The sequence below is a fragment of the Lepisosteus platostomus genome, chromosome 12 (assembly GCF_059453375.1).
Source record: "Lepisosteus platostomus isolate fLepPlt1 chromosome 12, fLepPlt1.hap1, whole genome shotgun sequence".
Taxonomy (NCBI): domain Eukaryota; kingdom Metazoa; phylum Chordata; class Actinopteri; order Semionotiformes; family Lepisosteidae; genus Lepisosteus; species Lepisosteus platostomus.
Window position 1 is genome coordinate 8,643,945 of NC_142622.1, and position 27,168 is coordinate 8,671,112.

The following is a 27,168-nucleotide window of genomic DNA, read 5'->3' on the forward strand; positions in this document are numbered from 1 at the left end:
CATCACATCTCCGCTTCACAGCGCGTTGGGTTTCTTGTTTTATGGTGGTTTCTGACTTGACGTTCCTAGTTTCCGTTGGTTTGGGTGAGCCCCAGTTTTCCCAGAACTTCAAAACTCAATAATACTTCAAATAGTTTTTTACACACGCTGAAGAGGAATAATAATAACGGTTTCATTACTGGCACATACAGTGCTACAGGCCTGTTTTGATGTGTTTTATTCTGGTATCGTAAGTAAACCAGTGATGATTATATGGCATATTTTTACACAAAGGGTTGTGGGAGTGTGGAACAAACTGCCCAGGCATGTTGTGCAAGCCAATGTATTGGTTTCTTTCAACTAACAGCTGGATGAGATTCTTGGACCAAGTAACTACTAGCTACCAAAGAGGCTAGATGGGCCAAACAGCCTCCTCTCCTTTGTAACTATTCTTATGTTCTTCTTATTGCAACCAGCAGCCATATTGCCCTGCAACTCACAGCCGGCAGCCCACTGAAGCTCTGCAAGTGTGAGCCTGGCCAGTACCTAAATGGGAACTAAGGTTGCTGCTGGAAGAGGTGTTAGTGGGGACAGTAGGGGGCGCTCACCCTCCAGGCTCTGTGTGGGTCCTAATGCCCCATTGTAGTCACAGGAACACTATACTGTAAAAAAAAAAAGTTTGCAGTCCTTTGGATGGGATGAGGTCTTGACTCTCTGTTGTGATTAAAAACCCCAGGGTGTTTCTCAAAAAGAGTAGCGGTGTTACATTGGTGTCCTGGCCAAATTTCCCCCTGGCCTTTACCAATCATGGCCTCCTAATAATCCCCATCTCTAGACGGGCTTCATCTCTCTGTTCTCCTCCCCACTGAGAGCTGGTGTGTGGCATGCTATGGCTACCATTGCATTATTCAGGAGGGGCTGCACATTGGTGGTGGAGGGGAGTCCCCATTATCTGTAAAGCACTTTGAGCGGAGTGTATTGTTATTATTAAGCGATGTCTGTATTCTGTTTACCATTAACCAGTGTTTATACTGAATACAAGCTTTTTCTATCACCTGCAATTTGAGAATGAATATTTTTAGAGGGAACTTATCAAAGGTCTTTTGAAAATTAAATGCACTTTCTTTTTGTATCCACTGCTGCTGTTGTACAGTATGTTCAAAGACTTCTTTGAACATTACGTTACATAAACAAGACTGACCCTTTCTTACCGCCTGATAATTTCCCCCGAGATTCGTATTTTCGTAACAATCTTTTTACGATGGACACTACCATCAATCAGCTAAACAGGTTCAATTGATGGAAGGGAATTAGACCCTGTTCTGTTTTGTTTAAACAGAGGATTTGTTTTTCTTATGTGCTTAAGAATATAATTGTGCTGAGGGTCAAAGAAAGTAAGTTTTTCTAATATGCTGATCAATTAGGAGCAGGGCGATGCAGTGGCGTAGTGGTCAGCACTGCTGCTTCGCAGTGCTAGGGTCCTGTGTTCAATTCCTGGGGTGCGATCTTCATGGCATTTGTACCATATGCTTGCGTGGGTTTCCTCTGGTGTTCCAGTGACTCCCACAGTCCAAAGTTCAAGTTCAGGTTCACGTTTATGTGTCATTCCAGCCATTTACAAGTATACAGTGGAACGAAATATCGTTCCTCCTGGTCCACGGTGCAAATACAGACAGGACACTGACAAAGTGCAGATAGTGCAAATTACAAGGCACAGACATAATACAACATAAACAACACACTGGGGGGATTTAAACCTGTTTCTGGAATTGGAGTAGGTGCAGGTAGATTCCAGGATGTTGAGGAGCCTGACAGCCTGTGGGAAGAAGCTGTTCCAGAGTCTGGAGCTGGCCCGTACACTGGGATATCTTTTCCCAGATGGTAGGAGGGCAAAGAGTTTCTGGGAGGGGTCATCCACTATACTGTGTAAGCAGGGTTCGTGATAGGTGACAGGAATGGAAGGGAGGGAGGCTCCGATGATCTTTTCAGCTGTTTCCACCATTCGTTGCAGGGTCTTGCGGTCTGAAGCGTTGCAAAGACATACTAGTAAATTAGTTGGCTTCTGAGAAATTCGGCCCTGGTGTCTGTGTGCCAGTGTCTGTGCCCTGCAATGGAGTGCTGTACCTTGCCTTGTGCCCATTGCTTGCTGGGATAGGCTTCCACTCTCATGACACTGTATTGGATAAAGTTGTGAGAAAATGGATGGATTTTCATTACTGAACCTCTAGGATGCACAAAGTAACAAATCTGGCCTAAAGGTTTTAGTTTAAAGTTATTAAGAACCTAAGGTCATTGACTTTCTAAATGGCCTTGGAAAGGAAAAGCACACTCCAACTGCAGTGTTTTGTTCCCTCGTTTCGTATCGTTCTTAAAACATTACTCTAAAACTAAAAACTCCAAAAAGGTGAATGACATACAGAACTGTTCCAAAGTATGTAATCCCAGATACATGTGAAGTATATATATTTACAATAGTAAAAAAAAAAGCAACAGATTTCAAAATTTAAAAATTGGTCTCCTACCAATGATGATGTGAGATGAAGGCAATATTTTGTGTCCCCACACTTTGATTTATTTGACAGCTTGGTGCTTGTGTATTCCACATTTAAGGAACCTTAAAAAAATTCCAAAGTTCATCCAAAGTCTTCTCTTGTCCTTCCCTAAGTCCGTGTTTTATAGAACCAGGACTGACCTCTGGATTCGTGTGCAGGTCGCAGATTTCACATATCCAGCTTGTCTTTTGCCAACAAGATCATTTTTATGGCCCCAGTACTGTGGTTGATGTCATCGTCATCACATACAGAAGTGATGTTTCAACCAGCCTTGCTCTCCAGACGATACGGCACGGTTTTGGGTAATCAGCATGCCATTTTCCCTGGGGGGGACACCAGTACCTTCCCTGTTTATTAACTTTCCTAGCCCACTGGAATACATGCAGCCCCAAACATCTCTAGACGCTTGTTTCACTGTTGAATGTCAACGAGTTTCTTTCCTTCGTCAGAGATTTACTTCAGGGATTGGCAGTAATCTCGGATTTAGAAGCAGCTGACCAGCCGAGTTATTCCAGTGAGACATGTTCCAATGCACATGTTCCCTCTTTGCAGGCCTCAGAGATACAGTACTTCCTTTGCAGTAGCTCTCATATAGCCCAGCTGTGTTCAATCTATGGCAGCCTGTGACTGTGGACATTGTGTTTTTTTCTGTTTCTTTCACTTCACTTCAGTTCATGGAACTCTGCTGCTTTTCCTCGCAAGTCTTCATTTCATAACCCTGACATATTGGTCTTGAAAAAGCGGTTTTCCCTGTTCTTTCAGTTCTTTTTCTGCTTTCTGTTACTCCACTTTGATTATAATAATCCAGGGGACTCCAGTCTGAACACACTTATTATCATTGCCATCAAAGTTCCAAAGCTTAGGAGATAATTAACCACCTCTTAATATCTGTTCAGATGCTGTGACAGTAGGAACTCTTGCATCAAATGCGAAGATATTACTAGATTTTTGAGCTCTTCAAACAGCCAGTACCTTCATTAAAATTTCAGATCACGTCTGTGACTTGGGAGCTGTGCCTCTTGAAAATATTCTGCAAACCTCTGTTTTTAAGGCACAACAATTTCCACCTGGATATCCAGTTTTAAATGCAAATTGATTTCGCAGCCCAGTTTTTTTATTTCATTTTTATTTTTGAAGAATGCATCTGTGTAACAAAGACTGTCTTATTTTGCTCTATGTGTGCGCTCTGTCTAAAAAACAAATGAATTCATTTGGAATCGATTCATGAAGTATTTGAATGTATTTGCATTTGTATTTCAATGAAGTATTTATGGTGCCAAGATAAAATGGGTGATAATTTTGTAGTTTTCCTGTAGACTGTAAAGCTTTAAAAATAAAGAAATGCCGAAAGACGAATGTTCTTGAAAATAGATTTTCTACAGAAAGAAATATCTTTCTCCAGGAAATACGAAAAAAAAAGAAAAGAGGCGTGTTTTCTACAGAAATGTTAACAATGGGGTCGGTGCACAAGCAGTCATCCTGAGAGCTGTGGGATGCATGAAGGGGGGATGTAGGTGCTGGCAGGGGGCTTCAAACCCACACCAGGTAACATGAACTCACCGCCAATACCACGGAGAGCCTAACATCCTGTCAACTGGCGCAGAAACTGAAATCAAAAGGCACGCGTGCTCTGAGAAAGCTGGTAAACACGATATTCAGAAAGAGTTCACCTGAGAAGATAATGGGTTCTGGAGAGTCCTGCAAGAAGTAGCACAGTTGAACACCAGGTAAAAAAGAACATGTTTTGTGCTGTCCTCTATTTGTTGTGAGAGTTTATTTCTTTATTTATTAAAAACACACAGTTTCTTATTTTTTCCTGCGAGGAGTCCAGGAACTCTTGGGAGAAAAACGCTCCCAGATAATTTAATGACAACATGACTTCATGTTTCCACAGAAGAGTAGGACGGAGGAGAAATTTAGCACCGAGAGCCAGGGTTTGCATACAGTTACAATTTTGCACTGCAGTCTGCAAGTCTTTTCACCTCAAGACATTGTCAGTTCCGAAAGTAGCAGAAAGGAAAGTAGAGCAAATGCAGGCAGTAAAATACTGCTTTAAGATCAGGTCTGCCGATTGTTTTTAAAGGCTGTGCAAAGATCGTGATTGTGATTTAATAGGAATACATTAAAATAGTCATGGTAAATCTGTAGGCGAAAATGAAATGTGAAGAAGAAGTTACGTTTTTGTATTTACTGAAACTGTTCATCATCAAAATGCATTTAACCCAGATGAATTTATTTTAAATGAATTACAACATTGCATTTCCAGGAAGTCAGACTAAGCTGAATTTCACATGGTTTTATGATAGCTATTTAAAGGGGCTAGCAGTCATGTATAAGACTGAGAAAAAAACAATATAGTCTTCTGTGCTGCAGTTCATAAATCCACTAATCTCTTTAAATCCCACTTTAATATTTTTCAATACTGTATATTGTAGAGATTGATGTCTTAATCTCACGGTAGTCCAATATGTCTTTCTTCAAAGAGGATACAACTGGAGTAAAAGAGGGTACTGCCTGATATACTAATTAAGGGTTAAATTAAATATGAATTATGTGGGTTTCTTGGAATATTGTAAAGTTACTTTCAATCACCTATTTTAATTAATGCCTGTTTTATATTATGATATTGAAAATTTTAATAGCACTGGGATCTAAGGATGTTACTGTATTAAATCCAGAGATTAGAAGAATCAACAATACTCTTCTCTCCCTACCTAATCCCACATGACGTTTTGATACATTTTCTTGGTACTGCATTTATACACAATTTAAAGCAGAACACAAAAAACTCATTTCCTTGGACAGAGACAGAGACCCAGGTTGTTGTTTTTTTTTTCCTGTAGTGATGTGAAGTTTGTTTTCCCATCCTTCTCAGGATCTTTATCGGAGTGCTGTATATCCCCAAGTCTCTGTCTGCTCTTGGAACAAGTCCTTGTCTTTCTGTCGAAGAGTGCGAAGTTTTGGCTTATTTACCCCCGCACGTTGCTAAAGAGTTACAAAATCCCTACTGGAAAGATGACAGCACAGTAGTGCCCAGGCTAAGCAGATGCACATTTAGGGTTGTGCAGCGAGTTGGACCAGTTTTCACAGTCATCTGGTCGGGCAGAAAGGCGCCAGCTTGCAGTCTGGCTCCAGCCATGTTCGTGTGGTGCCACGACCCAAGTATGTGGACGGACTCTAAACTAGCCCCTGAACTTCCTGAAGGGGTGAAATGAGAACGGGCGTGTTCAGCACTTCATGTCACTGGAAGCTGATGCAATCCACAGTAAAAATGATATCAAGGCAGGAGGAAACACTTCCCCAAATCCCTATGTGGAGGAACCAGCCAAACAGAGATTTTTCTCCCTTTATTCGAGGAGGAGCCTGATCTAATTTTCCCTCCTCTGATTGATTTTCTGATTTTTGAATCATCCCAGCGCGTACAGTCTGTGGATGGCCTAAGGAAATGAATGGAAATTGACTCGCCTCGTAACTTCACTGAAGTGTTCAAATTAACAACTAAACATTAAGCAAGCATGTGCAGCCACCAGACTGTGGCCAGACGGTATCCAGTCCATGGCTACACCACCATACGGACTGTTCTGTTCTTGGATCTGCACCAGTATTTCCCCAAATATTCCATTGCTTTTACAGCCCATGCCAAGGCTAAGGTTAAACCGAAAATTCGGTTCCCACAAGAAACTGGATGTTTTTCTGGAAGGCAGATTTCTAAATCTGTCTTGAAATGAACGCATGAACTTAACACATTTCACTGTGAGTGAATCTGGAAATCGACAGTGAACTGGCAATTTGATGTTATTGAATTAGAGAATAACATCCTCCAGAAACGATAGCAAGATGCTGTTTTGTCAGTGAATTTCCTGTCTCAGCCCAACTGGTATGATGGAAATACTACTGTAGCGTAAGTGGTTAAACAAAGGCTGCTGAGCCCTCATGCAGATACTATGTATTGCATTTGTTTTCACTGGCTCAGACTTGATGTTTTTTTTTCTTTTATTCGTGTATATTTGGCTTAGTGGACAGTAATTTCTATACCGACTACAGTAAAATAATTGTGAATGGATTTATTTCTTACACTGTTGAGCCTTTTTTTTTTTAGTTAGTGTTTGTGAGGCACATGTAAGGTAATTGAACTGAAGGACACGTTAAGAACCTACATTAAGAACACGATAACATGTTTCTCTGTTCTAAATACTATAGGATTTCGTACATTATACATGCCAGTCATGGGCAACTCTAGTTCTGGAAATCGGAAGTCCAGTAGTTTAAATTACACGCACCTCCGATCTTAATTTCTTAATTGAACTTATATTTTGGTAGATGACAATGAACTGATCGACACCGGTAAATCGCCCAACACCCTGCCCTTAATCGCATACCTCGGGCGGAGGAACCTGCGTTCGGTTTCACTTCTAACACCCTTTTAAAACAGGGAGAAGAAACGAAGTATAAAAATAGTTCCACCCGATCTTTTAATGTGCGAAGCGCCACGATTTGCATCATGGGGGTTGCTGGCATAACTACAGCGCGCCTTCACTGCATGGAGACTTTGCCATTGGCTACCCTCCTACTAAGAAGTCATAATGGCGATGATCGGCACATCAAGGGTTTCGGGGCAGAAGGTGTTAAAACTGAAAAATGTCCTCCTGGTTCTAGGGGGCCGAGAGTGATTAAGATTTGTTTAGCGCCTGAGCTTTTGATGTGTACACGGAGCTAACGACGAACTCTATGCAACAGTTTTGAATATTTCCCCAAGCCAAAAGCGTATTATGTCAAGATACCCATATATCCGACAGGACTTCACCAGACGGCGATGTCTGGAAAAAGCCGGGGTTTTCTGTCTAGCTAGGTTATTTTATAGCTCCGAAAATACACCTGTTGCCCGTCTGACGTCACCGAAGAAAATGTGTCAAAAAAAAACTTGTTTGAAGAGGAGTGAAAAACTCGGACTGAAACCGTGGTCGCTTATACATCAGTTCCCCCACCTACCCTAAAAAACCCCGCTTGTGCAATGTCGAACTCTGGGGATACATTTAAAAATCATACAAATTTACCCCTTCGGTAGAACATATTTTTATTTGTGTTGCATTATCTACTTAGAAAAAAGTTTTTTTCGCAGAATTTCAGTCATTTCGCAGAAGCTTTTGCCGGATTCGACAGAAGCGACTAGAAGGTTTTGACAGGTGCAAGAAAAGAAAAGGGAACATCTCCTTTCTACACTTCACTGAATTTCTATACTTATCAACAATTACAGCGTCTGTATATGTTAAATCGCAGTATAAAACACAAGAGTACAGTTTTTAGTAACCTAAAAAATAGGATAGTTGTACTGACACTTACTACCGACATCTGCAAATGAGAATCTGCTCTTTAAATAACGCTTTACATGAAGTCGATTAGACCGTAGCAGTACCGAAAAGTGCAAGAGCTGCACTCCGTTAACAAGTGAGTCTTAATAAATAACATGTTTTTTTATTTACTTGTGCTTGAATGAACAAATGAAAACCTGTTAATATCACGGTTTACTTACAGTTCCCGGACACCAGAACACAAAAAAACGTGTTCACACAACAGCCTTGATCTTTGCGATTCACAGATGCTGGCTGACTGTCGCTGCCAATTAAAATTCTGAGGTTCTTCTGTACCTCTTGAATAAGGCAACGCCCAGCAGGTTTGGAGCAGGAATTAACAATACCAGACTCACGGTCTTTTCCCTGACCAATTTCAATTCTAATGTATTTGCCGGCAGACATATCAACGGAGTCCGCTTTCTCTTTTAATAGTTGAGTTTTCTACTTTCGTAAATTTCTGATAAATAAATTGCATCCAGTTATACGGCAGTTTCTTTTCAATAGACTAAGCAAATAGGTAACTTAGAACTAAACGGCATCCCTCTGTATTTTATTTACAGAAATAAAAAATGCAACAGCTGTGTTTTCACGGTTAAAAAAGTTCTTAATACTTAATACATTAGTATCATTTTGAATTAAATCAGAGTGTGGAAAAAATTAATTGTATTGCTTTGCTATTCATATCCTATTCATACCTTACAACACTGTTAAAAAGGTAAAGTCTTCATGTGTCTGAAAGTTTGCGAAATTTCATAATATGCGTTCAATGACTTGGACGGGTTAATAGAAGGTGGACTCATATCTTGTCACAGAAGTACAGTGTTTTGTTCTCTGAAAAAAAAGTTTTATTTTTTGGAGCCTGAGTACTCTATGGCTATCACTGACCCCAAACGTGTTTCACACAGGATATCGTGTGTTGAAATAAGGACAACAAGATAAAGTTGCGATTTGCGATAAATGTATTTTCTCTTTTGACTTATGTAAGGTTTATGAAGTACGTCTCTCTCTATATATATATATTACATTCTAAATTGATTTACCAGGAAAGTTCCCTGGTCAAATTATAAAACTATACTTTTGTCACAGCGTAGTTACATAAATGTCTAAATGGCTGCATATTTCCGATTAATAAAATTCGCCACATAAAAATATAAGTGGTCTGATGTTAAATTTTAAGGTAAAAAGCACAATATTCTCATACAGCTGTTGTGTAGATTTCTTTAGAATTAGTTCAATTACTTTATGATGTGATGCTCAAAGCTAAGCTTGTCCAATTAAACCACAGAATTATCGTAAAGAAAATTGGTGTATTTCTGGTGTTCGGGCTCATAGCGAAGGGGATATAACGGCCTATAAAAACGTATTGGTCTAAATTGACTTTTTTTTTCAAAAGTCGTGAATTTCTCAGTTGTTGACGACGAAAAAATGTATAGTGATTTGTTACTTTTATTCACTGGGCCAAATACGCAAGAGTCCGTCAGTTAGCACTCTTTTGGTAGCACAAGATTATCATCATGTCAAGTCAAAATTCTACTTTTGCAACAGGCTGATATTGTCGTCGTATTGACCTACAGAGGTCACCCTCTCCTACTTCAAAATATTTAACTCGTTTTTTTTTTATTTAAGCTTATTCTAAACGGTGCGAATTAAAGCCAGCAGAGTCGATATAACGTTCAAAATACTTAACAAAAAGTTCAGAAAAGCACAGTCAAGAAAATGCTGGAAAACACCGGCATGTTGTTTCTTTTTTTAATTTCGGCGTTAGTAAGCAGGTGTGAAATAGATCTTATGTTTTACAGTTAAAGGCCAAGCAACTATTTATAAAAGAGTAAACTCTATTTCAAACATGCCGAGGCTACCTTCAAGATTTTAATGCGAACAGTGTCTCCCTTTCCCTTTTTAAGGCAAAACACGTGACATTCCGCCACAATATTTTACAGCTACAAGACCAAACAAAAACGAAGCTTCACTTGCTATTTCATTATTCCTCTTACATATAAGAATATGCAGTAATAAAAAAAGAAAAAACGTCTTAATTTAAACCTTTATGAAATACATACGTATAAACTATATAAATGAGATACATACATACGTATAAACTATATAAATGAGGAGGTGCGTTCTCATGAGTCACCGCAAAAAAACAATTGTCATAAAACCACAGAAATAGAATTATTGCAAAGAAAACACTTTTTATCTGCTTGTCATGTTCGCGAGAGAAGTGGATACAGCTCAAACACAGGATTTCAGGAATCAAACCCTTTTTTGTCAGCCTTCATTAAATGTCCATAATCTAACTGGTGTTAAATAAACATCAGGCTGGCGTCATTAAGTAGCAGAAGCAAGACATTGGTACTTGGATGTCTGCTTGTCGGGTAACAGGTATACTCCTTGTGCCATTTGGAAATGACAACATTGGCCAACAGAATGAATTCCTTGCGAGGTTTCGGACGCCTTTGGAAAAATGGGAATTCTCGTTTTAGAAATATTCCAAAACGTCGCGATGATATGATCAGCACCGCCGGTCTCTTCGGGGTTGCTTAGTTACCTTTGGGAGGAAAAGTCCAGTTCCTGGTTTGCAAGGTAAGCGATTCACGCGATCTCTGCGGAGTTACTTCCGATTGTCTTCTTCCGGATGAATGCGCAGGGCACAAACAGGTCAAAAAACGCCCACTGACGTCCTAAAGATGCTCAAGGTTCTTCGCTAACAAAAAAAATATATATATACAAATTTCAACATTCTCAAAAACTTAGAAACATGTAGCAATTGGCTGATGTACTGCTCCCCGGGAGCAAGGCTGCTAACAATCATCTCAGTACTGTGAAAGATATGCAAAATATTCAGAATTTCGTTAATACACTAACAAATATGCCACAAGAAAATAAAAAAAAGTTTAAACGGACCTTTGTGGCGTAACTGGCAGTCGTGATACAAGCAAACGTTATAATAAAACAAGTAATGGGCTTAGAATCTTCAACGGATATAACCGATGCATTTCGTTTTATTCAAGTGACTTTTTTTAAAATCTACAATACCATTTTAACTATTCATGTAAACTTCATACCATTATATCGTCAATGATTGTGCTACTGCACTTTTTTCCTAGTAATCGGTTCTACTATGGCACATTCGAAAGCGATAGAAACTTGGCGATAGGAACATATTATAATTGCTGTTTAACAAAAGCTTTGAACACTGCAGTTTAAAAGAGGCTTTTAAAAGAAAACGCTTCACTGATGTTAAAATGGAAAAAACACTCGTTTAGAAACAGCGCATGAAAAAAAAACCCTGCAAATGCGAAACACATCCACAAGAAATTAAAAATAAAACGGATTAGTGACATTGTCATTGGAGATGCTTATATGGACAGTAAATAAGGAATTTAAATTAAATATACAGTGAAGAATAGATTGAACAGGGAACAAATTGATTAAGCAATGTAAAACCTGTATTTTCCGAACGGTATTGCTTAATTTTTTGGGGAAGGCTACTAACATTTACAAGACTGTTTCATCTGTGCTGGGCGATCTGAATACTTGACAGATAATTGTTTTAGATGTTAAAAGCAAAACGTCACAAAACATAGTCCCGTTAAAATTGTCGATTTATCGGTTTAAAAAGTTTGCAACGTTTTTTGCACTAAGGTGTAAGTCACCTCGCGGCGCACAGGGATGAAATGTGAAATACACAGCACAGAGAAGACTTCAGAAACGCAAGCATATATAAAATGATAGAATTCAAACCACATACCTCAAATATAATTTAAATCCTGATACATGCAAATGACGTAAAGTCACATTATTAGAAGTGCAGATTTGCAGTACTTCTCCGATTCCGTCTTACTGCGATGCTGCTAGAAGTCACTAGGCGGCGCTAGAGACCTGATGGAGCTCCGTGGTCTCTTGCCTGCTGATGCTGCAAAGAGACCAAACCGTCAGTGGAAGCGGTTCTCTTGTCGTTCCTCTTCAGGTACAATTCGATCTAGAAAGAGTGCTTCTTAACAGTCCAAGTTATTCAAAAATGGAAACAGATTAACATGCAAAAATAGCCGAAGTGCGCGCTGCTTTTCCGCTTATTCTGTTCACCAAAAAAAAAAGCAGAACACCCTCTGGGGAAATGACATGAATTAGATGTATGTAATGTCTGATTCATTGCCTTCTGCAACTGCTCAGTGTGTAATCGGTATAAGCTGAATTGTTTTCCGCTTGTTTCGAAGTCCCTCTCTTTGCAGCAGTACTGCAGATGTGCTCAAGAACAGGGGTGTCCTGCCCAGATCTAGATATCAATAGAATCTCAAGGGCGTCTTCGAATCACGCCGAGCTAATTATTCACAGCCTATTAAAAAAAAACAACAACAACATTTCGTGATAATCTTTGTAAACTTTCTCTGAAAAACCTCCACAGAAAAGGATGCAATCTACATATAATTTCACGGTGTCATTCCCCAGAAGTCGTTCTGCGGGCATTTTGATTAATGTGGAGTTAATGTATTTGTTTAAGAAACAGACGTGTCGATTTTTAACGCCACTTGGCAAAAAGATTCCGTAAAAATCCGGCCGGGATCGAATAACACGTTAATTAAATTATATTGTACTGGAATGTTAATTATTTGAAAAAATTGAAAAGCCAGTTTCCGATGAACCTTCCGATTATACTTCATGGAATAACCCTGGGCATTTTGGTAGAGATTATTCTTCGATTAATCGACCATCAGAACACTGTCGTGTATTAACAAATTATTTTTCTTGAAATGAATTTTATAAGCAAAAAGTTATGTTTGTTTTCTTTTGCCTTTTGCTGTTTGCACACATTACGGAGAACAAATGACATGGTGGAAAAAAGAGAAATTATTTTTTTTAAATTAAAGTTATCCGGTTTGAACTACAATCATTGCTACTTTCCTAAGTTTTATTTAATGAATGATATGATATATGATTGTAATAAGACATTGTCTTAGATTCACTGAATGTTTTTAAAGGGTCGTTTCTTGTCACTACGGGCACCTGTTCCCGTTAAAAGTATTATATTTTTATTCTCAATGTTGTTGGGTCTTTGTCGTATTTTTGAGGGAGGTGTTAATAATATGCCAACTCTTGCATTGTTCATTCATGTTTCGTGTATGGACAAATAGCTCGGTTTCAGTATTGTAACTTGTGCCTAGCAGAAACAAGACTATTATTTGCATAACGTTTAGTCGTCTGAATCCTGAGATATTTAATGATCCCTGAAGATTAAGTGAATCCTGAGATATTTAATGATAGATTATACTGTGTTTTTTCGCAGTAGACAAACATGTCGCAGTCTAGCTATTATCAATGTGTGTCACACAGTATGTGCTCACATTATATCACAGACATATATACAGTATTATTCAGTTATGCACACTGATATAAAGGCTACGTGTGTCTGTTAAAATGATAACTACAGTGTTTCCACTTTAACCGAATGTTCCCTAATATTTTTATATAGGCACGACGCAAGTTAGAAGGTACAGATAAAAGATGACAGTCTCACAGAAGAGTAAAACAGGGCGTTATGATGTGGCCATAATTATACCACCAAATGTACTCTGCTTGATAAACGCATACCAAGACTGTTTTTCTCAAATCTGTATTTTTTTGCATTTGAGTTTTTTATGTATATACTACATTGTTATCTGAAATTTACCTGGAAATCTGTATATTAGTATATCCTTATATTTAGAGGGAATCATACAGGACTGTCTTGTAAAATATATGTCGTTTTTCGTTACTCAGAACAGCGAATAATCAAAATACTTTAAGTTGCTTATTATAAATATACGATACTGTGCGAAATAAGAAGAGTTTTGCATTCTGTCTGAAGCCTGGTTAATCTTAAACTTGCTTTGCGCTAATTCAGCTGATGAGTGCGGTTCCTGCAGTCTTGCATTTGTACATTGGGTGCTTGTGAAATTCATCTTAAAACTAAGGGCAGATGGGATGGAGGGGGTGTCTGTGTTCACGTACAAATCTTGCAAAAGCGAGTAAAGTAGCGCCGTTCCCTACCGAGGTGACAGGCGACTCTTTTATTATTCTGAACAAGATCGGGACACCCCAAAAACTCCCTCGACGTGTACGGAGCGCTTCCCGTGTGCCGCACGCTAGAGTCGGAGCCTCGGATAAAGAAATACCAGGGGTTACGTTGTAAAGTCAAACGACCTACGCGTAGAGAGTTGAACGGTGTCCCCTTTTGAATCGCAGTTGCTATCCAAACACAAACAAACAGAGAGGAGCATTGGAGTTAATCACCCGCAGAAGGCGTGTCCGAGGGCGGGCGCCCAGACGCGCTGCCCGGAGCTCTGAAAAGTGGGAGACCTGACGTCCACCAGTCACACCAAAGTCTAACTCCGGCAGAGCGCGGGCCGGGAGCACGGGTGGCCCAGCAGCGAACCACCGCGGATTTGCGCTACACTCTTCACACTGCGAGAACTGGTCGCAGATTTGCCGTTCACTGGTTTTTTTTTTTCCCCCCGTTCATTCCCCCACCCCCCACCCACCATGAACTTTACATGGAAGACCGTGGACGGCTGTTGCTGACGTTTAATTGGAGTTCAACGCTTTGCGCTAGATCGACCTTGTGGATTAATGAAATCCGGCAGCGTTTACTGCAGGCGACAGTGGGCATCCTTTTACTGTGGGGTAAGAGCTCTATCGCGCGTTTCATGAAAAGGAAAATATCCGAAATGCAGGGTTGATAGAATGTAACAAGTACTGCGTCTCCCTGTGCAGGAGTTGTCTGCGATCCGTGAGATTTCGGAGGCTCACGGTGTTAAAAGCTCTAACGATAAAATAGAGGCTTCATAAAAACAATACAAAAATGCATTTATTCATATTTCTACAGTATACGAACATAAGAGACAAATATAAAGCAGTTCAATGACCGTCGTAAGTAAAACTGTTAAGGCACCATGTAGATAATAATTTTAATTTACTCCTGCGTGTAATGGTGACTTTTGCTGTCTCAGGACTTACTTGAAAAGTATGCACTGTGGCTGGCGCGACCACATTTCAATAGCATTTAAAACTGATTATATTGGACCCGCTGCCATCAGGACAAATGTTTACAAACAGCAACGGAGACCCAGCGCTTTGAACGGCTGTCAGTCACTGGACAAAAAAAATGAGTTGGTCGATCGCGCTCTTGGGAGGTTAACAATATCACTTTCCCTTCGCTAACTGTTGGGTTATAGGCAGAGAGGCTAAAGGCGAAATGCAGGGAAAACTAGCCACGTTTTTTTTTTTTAGCGATGATGAGGAATGCACAATCAAGGCATCGGTTATGGTATGAGTTTCGAGAACACGTGGGAGCAAATATTGTTTCGCCTAAATGACCTGTTTTCTAGGCTTCACGGCGTGGGCGTTCAGACGTTGCCTAGCCTGTGTTTGCCCATAAAGCAGGGACGATTCGAGTTTAAGCCGTGTTCGGACAGAAGCCTGCGTTCGTTTCATATAATTAATAAGAATTATAATATGAATAAAACAAGCGACTCAAATAGCAATTAAAGACCCGATATTCTTGAGCAATTTAACAGCAGCCCCATAGTAAGGATTTGAGCTACAGAGTAAAAAATAACCCAACGATTATTATCCATAATTTATAATTTTGCAAAGTCTCACACATTCAACCGAAACGTTACCTATGCCTTTTCTCTGGTTAGGAAAATACTTTTCGTTGGTATATATTGATACCAGAACTAAAAAAAAAAACTTTTTTAACAGGCGACCGATCAATATGTAACTATTGTTTCAAAAACTGAGTCACGAAAGTACTATTCACGGATTGTATCCAAAAATAGTTTAGCGCCTGACTGTAACTTGAAATAGATCCATGAAACCGCTGGCTGAATATTAATTTTACTACCACTGATGATAACTACTGATAATAGTAGTAGCGATAATCTAAATAAGTGGTCAACTGATCGTGACATTTATAAAAAAAAATAACCGTCATTATTATTATTATTATTATTATTATTATTATTATTATTATTATTATTTTTGTATCCTGTGATCGATCTGGTTAGCGATAAGTTGAAGCGGTCTTGGAGCTACGAAGCCGAGGCACACTCCAGCGGCTCGCGCGCAGTCCTCCCGCCCTCGGCAGCTCGAGCCGGCGGAGACCGAGTCCGGTCGGTACCGGCGGCGGTCCTGGGTGGGAGAGCGCTTCCTTCCTCCTCTCGCTCCCCACTTTTAAAAGTCCTTATCGGTAAAAGCTCCCGAGCTGCGATTACTAATAGTCCTAATGGCCCGACTTGGATGTCAAACGTTGCGTTTTGAAACCATTAACAGTTGTAAACACCGCAGCGACTGCATGCTGAAGTTCTGACTCGACGCGAGAAAAGTTTATTATTCAGATGAATGCATCTTGCTCTTATTTTTATGTCTTAATCAATTCCATTTACAACACAACTGGCGTACAGGACAGAAGAAGTTATTCTTTTTCATCAACCTACTGGGCCCCGTGATATTCCACTCCTTAAGCAGCACAGAATTTTTAAATGTGGCAAATAAAATTTTAAACGTTTGTGGGAAATGGGAAAACATTCGCGTGATTTAATGTACATAGTACCAACCTCTGTTAAAAATGCATTTGGACTTTTGTGTTCAGACTTGCGGGTTTATGGAGATGTTTAATAGTTCATTTTCTTCCTTTTACAAATTCAAATTCACACGCGCTTACATGTATGTACAAGACTGTCTTCCTTCGCCTGGAGCTGGAAATCTTTTTCTGGGGGCAAGTTACCATATGGAATAGATCCCCCACATTGTAGATTTTATTTATTTAGTCGGTCACATTAGGAGTGTGTTGCTTTTCTCTCCTTCGGTTATGTAGACGAATGGTTACTCCAAAAAGGAAAATAAGGCCAAAACCTTCTGCGCAGACACCCGCACCTCCCTGGCTCCAAACACTGTCTTTCTAATTAATTAAAACTTGCAAGTTCTTACAATTCCTCCTCCCGACATTACATTTAATCGAAAGTGAGAAAATTCTCTCTTAAACCAGCGACTTCAAAAAGCTGTCGAAAATCAAGCCTGTGACCGTCACGGTGCAAGATATATATAAAACAAAATCCCTGTCTCTGTTGTGAAAGTTCTTCGGGCTCCCAGTTCTGAAGGTTATAAAATGAACGAAATTGTCCGCTGATTTTAAGCGAAATAAAGGACAACTTTCAACGGTAGACTTTAAGCTTCACGTTGGAATTGTTCAAACAAACAAACCAACAAAAAAAAAAATCCTTGGAATTCTGTGGAAAAATTCCCTCCTGAAAAAAAAAACGTTTTCACCAAACGAAAGAACGAGATCACCAGAACAGAACAGAAATCGCCTCGACGCGTTAAAAAGGGTCTAAATGTCACTTCCAAAACATTTCCCACACGTGGGAGCCTTAAAGGGAATTCGCCTTCGTGGAACGTTTTAACTCCCACCTTTTCTTTTGGCTCTCGGATCTAAAATGATCGCCCACAGGGGTATCTGGTGATTGCCGCCGAGTTGGAACAGAAAAGCATTTTCTTGTTTTCTTTAAAGAACTTAAAAGTGTGTTGCCCACTTTTGTCCATTAACAGGCCTGGGTGCGCTATTTTTTTTTGGGCGGGGGGGGTTCTCATACCTATTAAATAAGACCCTGCATGTACACTTGGCTGCAGAGTGTGTGTATTCAAATGTATTGAATTGTATTTGTTCCCCTCCCCCTCAGGGACGTTAAGCAGTTGACCAGAGAGTTCTGCAGAGGCCGGCTCCCCCACCCGCAGGTGAAGATGGGAAGCAAAGCGCTGCCGGCGCCGATCCCCCTGCACCCCTCGCTGCAGCTGACCAACTACTCCTTCCTGCAGGCGGTCAACACCTTCCCCGCCACCGTGGACAGCCTGCAAGGCCTGTACGGCCTGAGCGCCGTGCAGACCATGCACATGAACCACTGGACGCTGGGCTACCCCAACGTGCAGGGCCTGCGGTCCACCCTCACCGAGATGGCGGCGGCCCAGAGCCTGATGGACGGGCGGTTCCCCTTCCCGGCCCTGCCGTTCGCCGCCGCCCACCTCTTCCACCCGAAGCAGGGCGCCATCGCCCACGTCCTCCCCGGCCTGCAGAAGGACAGGCCGCGGTTCGACTTCGCCAACCTGGCCATCGCCGCCACCCAGGAGGACCCGCCCAAGGCCGGGGAGCTGTCCAAGCTGACGGGGGGCCTGGGGAGCCCCATGTCGGAGCTGAGCAAGCTGTCGCCCGACAGGAAGCCCAGCCGGGGCCGCCTGCCCTCCAAGACCAAAAAGGAATTTATTTGCAAGTTCTGCGGCCGGCATTTCACCAAGTCCTACAACCTCCTCATTCACGAAAGGACCCACACCGACGAGCGGCCCTACACCTGTGACATTTGCCACAAAGCCTTCAGAAGACAAGACCACCTTAGGGACCACAGGTAAGGGTGTTCTGGCAACTAAACCATAGCTGTAATGGTTTTGTTTTTTTTCTAGTGAAATATTGTAGTCATTAGCCATTGGGAGATTTGTTTAGAATATGTCGTGGATGAGAAAATGTAGACTATAGCCTTCCAGAATAAAGAGTTAATCTTAAAATACATATAATTTAATTTAGGATGATGATAGTCATAGGGATATTAGCAAGTTATCTATTTTGGCTCATTTATCGTTGGCAGTTCAAAGCAAGGTCCCAGATCTTGGTAAAATATTGGTATTATTGGTCAAATATTTGAGTTCCAAACGTCTGAATTGTCCCTTGCCGAGTGCAGAGCAAGGGAGTGCGGGCTGACGGGCCGGAGAGCTCTCTCGCTCTTGCAGACGGGCTGGCCTGTAGTTCTAGTCCGAGGCCTGAGAGGGCGCTCACGTCCCGCGTGTCAGCGAGCGGCAGTTCCCTCGCCCTGCAGAAAAACTGCTCCGAGAACGTCTTCAGCGCCACCGCTGCAGAAATTCAGAAACCCGTTTAAGGGACTGCTGTGTGAGTGGTAAGGTGTTTTTTTTTTCTTCCTTTCGGGGCGCTTCCACTAAACCAAACTCGTGTATTGATTTTCAGGTACATCCACTCCAAAGAAAAACCGTTCAAATGCCAGGAATGTGGAAAGGGATTTTGTCAGTCGAGAACTTTAGCTGTGCACAAAACATTACACATGCAGGTAAGCTCAAGTGTTTTAATTACCTTCCACCGTTTGCCTTGTGCAAATCAAAGCATTCCTTTGATCCAGATAGACTGGTTGAAGAAATAAAGCAAAGATTGGTTATATTAAGATATTATTTGATCATTCTTTTTGCCTACAGTTTGATGTAAATGTGTATAAATAATGTACATTTTCAGCTTCTGTGTTATTTTATAGGCCTGTGATAAAATACGTTATCAATACGGAACTTGTTGACTCTTGTCTATAAATAGATTCAAATTTTGAAGGGAGAACAAATTTTAATAGCAGTTCAAACAGACTGACGTTCTGGTTTTTTTTATTAATACTCCACCGTTTATGTGGAAAATATCTAAATATAGTGACATGTAAAATATGGCACATAACGGTACCAAAATACACCTGGAGCACATAATTTGCTGTGCTAGTAACTGTTAACAAGTTTTGCAGTTTTCTCTGATGTGATATGTATTCTACATGATTGAACTAAGAGCTACAGCTTGTCATTGTGAAGAAAGTGAACGCTTGCCTACTTGTGAAGTAAATATTGAATTAAAAATAATAGAAATGACAAACGGAACGGAAAATCTTTGTAAAGGATTAATCCTTTGCTTGCTTCAAATCTAAACAGGAATCACCTCACAAATGCCCCACATGCGGAAGAACCTTTAATCAAAGAAGTAACCTGAAAACTCACCTTCTCACCCATACAGACATCAAGCCTTTCAGCTGTGACCGGTGTGGAAAGGTGTTCCGGCGCAACTGTGACCTGCGAAGGCACAGCCTGACACATACTCCTCCGCAGGACTACTAACGGCTATAACTATTGGAGCCAATGCCTCTTGTGGGGAGAGAAAAAAAAACGTATCGGCAACCAAAATTAAAAACGAAAGCAGGACTAAAACAGCAACAAGAAAGTTTACCGGCATCACAAACGGGACTGTAAGGACGGATACAAAACAGAGCGAAGGACTATCCGACTCTGCGGAAAAGAGTTGATCGCTCGCCGTGTACATACCATGGCTCGATTTCAGAGCTTCTGTAAATAACTTTTTGTACTGTCCTTTTTTATATATAAAACGTGTACAAAAAACTAATTTTGGAAATATGCTAAATGTATTTTAGAAATAAAGAAAATCTACTATTCTCAATTTGTGTTATGCTGTTATTATTTAGATGTATGCGCTACACCTTTTTTTTAACTCTTGAAGGGGTCAAATTGATCTTAAACGCTTGGCACTGCAGGTATCAACGTGACAATCGTTGCCCCGAAACAGAAAGATTAAAAAGATTAAACAGAAAAAAAATGCCAAGTATTTGATATTCTCATTCAGTAAGGATGAACTGACGTTTTATTGGCAGTTTTGTCCATGTTTGCACCGTGTAAAGTAATTCTTTTACAAGTGTTTTAGATGTTTATTCTTGAAAATGTAATGGGGGCTTCGCTAGCGCCCAGGTGTTCTTAGTAGCGGTTTCATTCAAAGGCAGACTGGTGATCATGTCTCACGGAGATTTCACTTGTGTATGAAAAGCTTCGCGATTGAGTGAAAATTAAAACTTTCAACATTTGATACAAGGGCAGCAAAAACTTTGTTTTTTTTATTGTGAAAATTGTTGTTCACTTTTTAACTTTAAAGCTGTTTTTTATTTTATTTTGCTGGTTTACAAGGGGGCCTTTGGCCGAGGCCGTTATGTGTTGTCTTCATTTGCTGTGTTTTTGCCAAATGAAGTTAAGCGTGAAAGCATGAGGCATTCAAAAGATTGTGCTTTATTTCTCTATTAACAGCTATTAAGGGTTTTCTTCCCCTCGATGTCACAGAAATGCGCCTTAATCGAAACAATACTTTTTTGCTTATTCCGAAATATAATTTTTTTCTTCTGCTGGGGAAGCAAGTTTTCAGGTTCCGCTGTTTATTACAGGATAAACGGTCGAGAAACGAGACCCCGCAAGCAGGTATAATTCAACCGAGCAGAGGCTACAACGAGCCTTGGGTGAATCGGAATGTAACCGGTTAGTAGTCTAATGTCAAGCCTTCCAAAAATAGTACGTGCTGCAGACCTGGGTGTCCAGTCCCCCTTTTCGGCTGCTACTCGTTTTGGCGCTCGGGCAGTTTTACAAAATAAAAGCACAGGAGTTCAATATTTTTCTGTCGTTGATTTTATTAACTATTAACTAATGTCAGAAAGAGGGTCTCCGGAAAGTCATAGTTCAGCGGACCCGACAACGTGAATGTATGTACTGTGCCCCAGCTAGCAAGGTTAAAAACGAAAAACATTACCCACTATTTATCAGAATAAACTGGAATGTTTAAAATATCACATAGCTGGCATAGACCTGTGTCGACCTACACGTCCGTAGAGTCTTCCGAGAGTCTAGTTACGCCGTGTTTCATGTTCAGTGATGAATCCCGGTATTTGCATGGAGATCTCAACGTGTGTAACCGTTGATTTGTCACAATAAATGTAGTAGGTCCCGAGGAGTTTATTGTTAATTGTCCATTTAAAAGAAAACGAACAATTCATGTAATGCTATACTTTCTGTAAAAAGAACTGGTTTAAACTGTTGTTTTATTTGCTTAGTTTTTTTTTTGTATGTTACTGTTCTTAAGGGAAAAAAAAAATCAGTACCGTATTTGCCCTATAAAGCGATGCACAGGTCACACAAGGATACATCGCAACAACTAAATCAACCCCAAATCACAGCTGATTGACAATATGCAAGTGAACAACATGGTTTTAATTAAAGAAGTAAAAAAAAGAACGTGTGAAAAGGAAATGGAAAAAATACAGGTTTATATTTAGGCAGTAATTAACTTAAGACAGCTGTCTGTTAATATGTTACGCTCTTTTAATTTTAGAACGAAACGTGTTTTTGGTGTCGGAACACAAATTGTATTCTTTTCCATACGTTTTGAATAAAACCTGTTTAAATTTATCGTCCGTTGGGCCTTTTTTTTCCCTTTTTTTGGAACAGCTTTGGTTGAATCTAAAAAACCCCGGAGAAATGTGTCTTCGGCATGTCAGACAAGTGATCTGCCAGTGAATCGTTTCCAGAGCGCCAATATTCTCAGTACTTCACCGAGTTTTAATAAGCGTTTCTCTTTCTCATGAAAGGCGGATTCCGCTATGTAGGCCCGTGTGATAGGCCTAATGCTTCCAGGTTTACACTTCCGCGTTACCGAATCAGAAACGAAGAGATTCATTTGCCTTAAGCTATGAGTTGTAAAATGTATCTCAGTGTACAGCGCGCAACACTTTGAAATCTGTTTCAGGGCTGACTTTCTCCTGCTTTTGTCCTTATGATTGAAGGCCGCCATGTGTTCTCTAGCAGAACCATTCATATTGTTAAAACGGGACTAATAACCCTAATCAATTACAGTAAAAGCATCGAAAATACATTAAAAAAAACAATATATTTAAATTACATTTATGTTTGAGTAAATTAATGAGCCACGTATGGGTGGATTGAGGCAGTAGATATTACACAAAAAAAAACATTTTATTATGTGCACTTTCACGTTTTATTTCTCAAATAAGGCCAACTATTAGAAAGAAATATGTAATAAACGAAACAGCTGCTTCGCGAAACATGAGAGTCGAAATCGTCCCTTTTTTTTGCTTGGGGTTTCTCCAGGTCCGTGCTGTCCGCACTCGCTCTCCCTAATCCTCTCCCTAAAGCTCTCCTTGTTCTGGTCCACCTCAGGGCCGGAGAGAGCCGGGACGTTAACCTGCTGCTTTTCTGTCTTGTGGAATAAAAGCTCTGGTTCGGAAGATGGACTGGGGTTTTATTCTCAAAGGGTACAGGCGCTCGAAGGATTTCATGTAGTTGGGCATCTGAAAGAAAGCACCATTCTGATAAAACCGAGTAATGTGTGAGACAGGGGCTGACAAGAATAATTAAAAGTATTTTCTTGTGCGCCATGTTTTAAATGGAATCTTTCTTAAATGGTCTGGGAACGTAACACAACAAGCGGCGCTATTTAACCCCAAGTCCTGTTATAATAAAATCTATTTTGAAGTGAAACTTCTTTTCCCTGTTTGTGTTGAATCAGTATTAATAAGAGTATTTTTTTATATCTAATCATTGTATGATTCAACCTACTATCATTTCTAAAATGTGCAACAGGGGCCTAAATATTATAAATATATTTTATCATATCTATATATCAAAGCAAATGGCTAGTAAATGTTGCACCGTTAAAGATTGTAATTTTTTTTAATTCGTGTTTATTGGTAAGCAAGTGCGAGTTAGGAGTTAGTTCCACGAGTGTGTTTCCTTTAAAGAGTCGCGGGTACTGTAGCCCTGAAAAGCGCAATTTGAGCTCCACGCCGGAGCTTTCAAGAGTGGGGTATGCATGCCTGCTGTTTGCGTGAGCGATAAACGTCATAAACTCACCTTGGGATCTGTTTACTGTCCAATGAATAAAACGCGCTGTTAAATGTGACTGACACGTCGCCCTTGCCGTCACTGGAGAAGCGCTTGCGTCTCCTTGCCTGTCGCCGCAAGAAACGAAAAAAACGGCCCACTTCAAAAAAAGACACGTTCATTTGGACTGCGTGAAGGATAAATACCTACGAAAAAGGTCGACTATAAGATATTTACAAGAAATAAAATCACCCACGTTCTAGCATGTACGAAATGCACCTGTGCGATAAGTCTGGTATTAATCAGAAAGCACCGAGACTGTCTTGGCATTAGGCTGCGCTGAAGGAAGACAGCAAAGACTGTAAAAGCACCCGTGCGCAGTTCAGCTACTAACGTCCCCGGCTTCTGAGTAAAAGACTGTAACAAGGACAATTACGAGTACTGGGTTAATGACTATACCTATAATAATAATGGTACTAATAATTACCATACTGACAGATACTGCATTTTACTGCTAATGTCCTCCTGCCCAATGCAAATTTCTTATTAATTCAAATAGGGTGTTTTATTATTCTACCCTTAATGAGTCGTGACCTCCTTTATCCAATTCTTCTAGAAACGGCTACAGTCTGAGTAGTTTAGTAGTTTTCGATTAAATGTGCAGAGTACACTATGTCAGATTTATAGTATTACACGTTAGCGTATTTATGAGTGAAACAACACACCAGGCAGTGCAGATATTATTATTTGTATTCTTATTAGTAGTCGTAGTAGCTATTGTAGTAGTAGGTGCTGTTATTGTTAAAACATGAAAGAATAAAAGGGAAATATATTAAAACATTTACTTGTTAACTTTTTTGTCTTTCCAGAGCCCAAAAAGAAAGCTTCAGTGTAAAATCTTAACGGAAGCCTACGCATGTGTAAAAAAACACATTTTTCATTAAAGCTCCTGAGATAAAAACTGAAATAGACTGAAACAGACTGGAGAGAAAACTCAGTTCGTGTAGTTAGGACGACGGACTTTACAACATTTTCTTTCTTATTGTTTCTTAAATTATTATCATTTAAAGCAAACACACAAAACAGATAGCCGTTCCCTTTTATCCCGTGCTTCTGTTTTTTTAATTAAACGTAATTTTAAAGCTTAAGAATGTTTCTCACAGTCGCGGGGGATAGCAGAATAAAATACAACTCCGTTCGATAACGAAAATTCACGTTTCCATCAACGAAAACATTTCAATAGGGCTATTATCAATGTATGTTCAGTTTTTAACAAACCCGAGAAACAAATACAGTTTTCAATGTAAAATCCTATTCTCTGCTACTATGACGGAAACGTTAGAACAACTTTATTGTCTCTTGTATGCAAAGAATGTTGGTGTATCACTCAATAAACCACAACCACTTTGCGCCAGCTGTCAGACTTTTAACACTCAAACGAATAACTTGTTTCAAAACCGTAAACCGTAATCTTGAGACAAATAGGTTACAGAGGAACAGCGCTCATGATGACATACCAGCAGCCTGCCCTGGTGAATCACAATGCAATCAAAAAGCTGTCATTCACAATTAAAAGTTTTCGAAATTAAACATCAATGAAAAGATATCCAGTCGTTCCCGATCCTATTGTCGATTATAAGGACAATTTTACTATATATGAAATTATAGGTCTGCACTTAAATCGTTTTTATCTTCGTAATATGAACCAGCACTCTACAGTTTAGTGCTCTAAATGAAATAGAAGATTTTCTGAAAAGGCATTGCCTTTTCCACAATCTTCACACTGTTAGGATTTAGTTTAGATTGAAACGCTAGATTCCGTCTGCTACCCATATTATTATTAACAATAATTAATAATAGTAATAAAAAAACCTTGTATTATTTTAAAGAACAAACGTTGGCAGCAGTTCTTTTAGCCCGCTGATGTAATTTTTACTTTACTAAGCATCGCTATGTTAATATAAAACATAACAGACGCTTTTCATCAGGGATGCTGTTTGATTGCCCTTGACAAGTGATCTTATGATATCAAAGCAGAAACTTCCTATTTTCCTATTTACACATATTGCAATTTTTTCAATTTGCCTTCCCGATAAGACACACACAGGCTTCGACCCTACAGGGAAAAACGTTTTCACGCCAGATACGTGCTGCACATCAATTACGTGCATTGCGTCCCCTGCTTTTTAAACAGTTAACTGCTTTTATGGTCTGTGGGAATTCAAACGTTTCAGGGCTGTGTAAGAGAACTTCATTTTAAAACCGATTCTACAGAGGGCCTTGCATAGATCTCGCACTATCTACTTTATAAAGGGTTGCTAAATATATATATCTCACACCACTGTAAGACAACGCAGCCTTCTGAATTGCTCCGGCCAACGAATAACTGCGATCTGAGCAGGTAAAGAATGTAAGAATAAAAGGTTTCAGTGACTAAAATATAAACGATTACAATACACAATTATATACAGCACTGTACCTAAATCAAGTAGTCGATCTGTTGGCCAGAAACAAATAGAAATGCAGAACATGCTGTATCAAAATTTACGACATTACTGACAAAACTAGGACAATGAAAGTGGAGAAGCGTCTGGGGGGAAATACAGTGAGAGACTAGAGACTTTAGAACTTAATGGATCTGTATTCTGTAACGAAAGAAAAGATAAATTGTAGTTAATTGTAGTTTAATCCCTGCCAAAGTCGACCGAATAGATCTGCTAACTAAAGCCCGCGCTGGTTTACCCCTTTGGCCATGAGTAAAGCAGATGTGTAGTTTTTGTCCCAAATCGACATATTAATTAGCCTTCCAGATCCCGTTGTTTAGTCTATATACAGTTGTGCAATTTGAGTGATTTGGATTCTTTTTAAAATTACATTATTTTTGCTTATTTTAATTTTCTGGGTGACTCCAGTGAGAGGTCACTCGAGTCACCGGGAAAACGAAAATAAATAAGTTACTCTTTTTTATTCTGGATGTATCCCGGACGTGCAGACGTACAGCAGTCATGTCGGTGATGCCTTTTTGAGAACTGTGGCGATGCCGTCACCGACTGGAGCTTTTGGCGACCGACGCTTTGTGAGGCACCAGCTTCTGGCGACGAGACGACGATGGAAAAGCCAATATCTGACATGTATGTGACCTCGCAGCTCAAGTCACATGTATCTACGTTCCCATCCCCAAAAAAACACATCACACACTCCTGAACAGCATGAAAGAACCATCAAGTTCAAGTTTAAAGCAAGAGGTCTTTGTTTTCGTCATAATCTAAACACTACGCACGTGTGTGGTAACAATCAGAGATGAAAACGCGACGTACGTGACCCCTTTCTTTGTTTGATATATAATCTTCCTGCAAATTGAAGCCATTTGTTTCAACTCCACCCCAAATGGCTCACACATATAAAAGGGAGCGCAGTCCTTCTGCTGAGGTTAACTGTAGACTGAACTGCAGCTGAGACCCTGCCCATTTTATATCTTTTGAGGAAATTTAAGGAAGTAGATTTTCAACGTGGAGCAACTATCGAGCTGTCAAATTTCCTGCTTTTGACACGGGCACTTTTTATGCTTTTGACCCCTGCTGAACCAGTTTCCCTAGTCTGACAAAGACTGTAAATGTGGTCCGCAGGCGTTAAACTATTGCTGACATAGGTTTCAGACTGTGTATATCTGGAGTGCCGAGGCACAGGGAAATAAGCAAAACTGCTTTCCCCGAAGAACTAAGCTGTAGGAAAACAATTCTTCGTATCCGTGTAGTGACCTTTTCCACCTTGAGAAA

General features: G+C 40.0%; 1 protein-coding gene and 2 long non-coding RNA genes across 7 annotated transcripts; 1 reads left to right on the forward strand and 2 right to left on the reverse strand.

The window, feature by feature from the left end:
* Nucleotides 1-4,110: 4,110 nt before the first annotated feature.
* osr2 (odd-skipped related transciption factor 2) lies at nucleotides 4,111-20,177 on the forward strand. 3 transcript variants are annotated; one of them, XM_088600794.1, is made up of 4 exons: nucleotides 4,111-4,258; nucleotides 17,599-18,315; nucleotides 18,927-19,026; nucleotides 19,658-20,177. In XM_088600794.1, the coding sequence occupies exons 2-4, from the start codon at nucleotides 17,660-17,662 to the stop codon at nucleotides 19,838-19,840; spliced, it is 939 nt and encodes a 312-aa protein (XP_088456920.1). In that variant the 5' UTR covers nucleotides 4,111-4,258; nucleotides 17,599-17,659; the 3' UTR covers nucleotides 19,841-20,177. The 3 variants fall into 3 exon arrangements, with proteins under 3 accessions (XP_088456920.1, XP_088456919.1, XP_088456921.1); XM_088600793.1 differs by lacking the exon at nucleotides 4,111-4,258 and adding an exon at nucleotides 14,188-14,542; XM_088600795.1 differs by lacking the exon at nucleotides 4,111-4,258 and adding an exon at nucleotides 14,190-14,542 and having other exon boundaries at nucleotides 19,740-20,177.
* LOC148651023 (uncharacterized) lies at nucleotides 9,843-14,098 on the reverse strand. 2 transcript variants are annotated; one of them, XR_015925637.1, is made up of 3 exons: nucleotides 13,910-14,098; nucleotides 11,634-11,798; nucleotides 9,843-10,586 (listed from the first exon to the last, which is right to left on the reverse strand). It is a non-coding gene; the product is annotated as an uncharacterized LOC148651023 (long non-coding RNA). The 2 variants fall into 2 exon arrangements; XR_015925636.1 differs by lacking the exon at nucleotides 13,910-14,098 and having other exon boundaries at nucleotides 11,634-12,157.
* Nucleotides 20,178-22,523: 2,346 nt separating the features above from the next.
* Nucleotides 22,524-26,592, reverse strand: LOC148651024 (uncharacterized). 2 transcript variants are annotated; one of them, XR_015925519.1, is made up of 3 exons: nucleotides 26,387-26,592; nucleotides 23,423-23,512; nucleotides 22,524-22,860 (listed from the first exon to the last, which is right to left on the reverse strand). It is a non-coding gene; the product is annotated as an uncharacterized LOC148651024 (long non-coding RNA). The 2 variants fall into 2 exon arrangements; XR_015925520.1 differs by having other exon boundaries at nucleotides 23,423-23,520; nucleotides 26,351-26,592.
* Nucleotides 26,593-27,168: the final 576 nt, after the last annotated feature.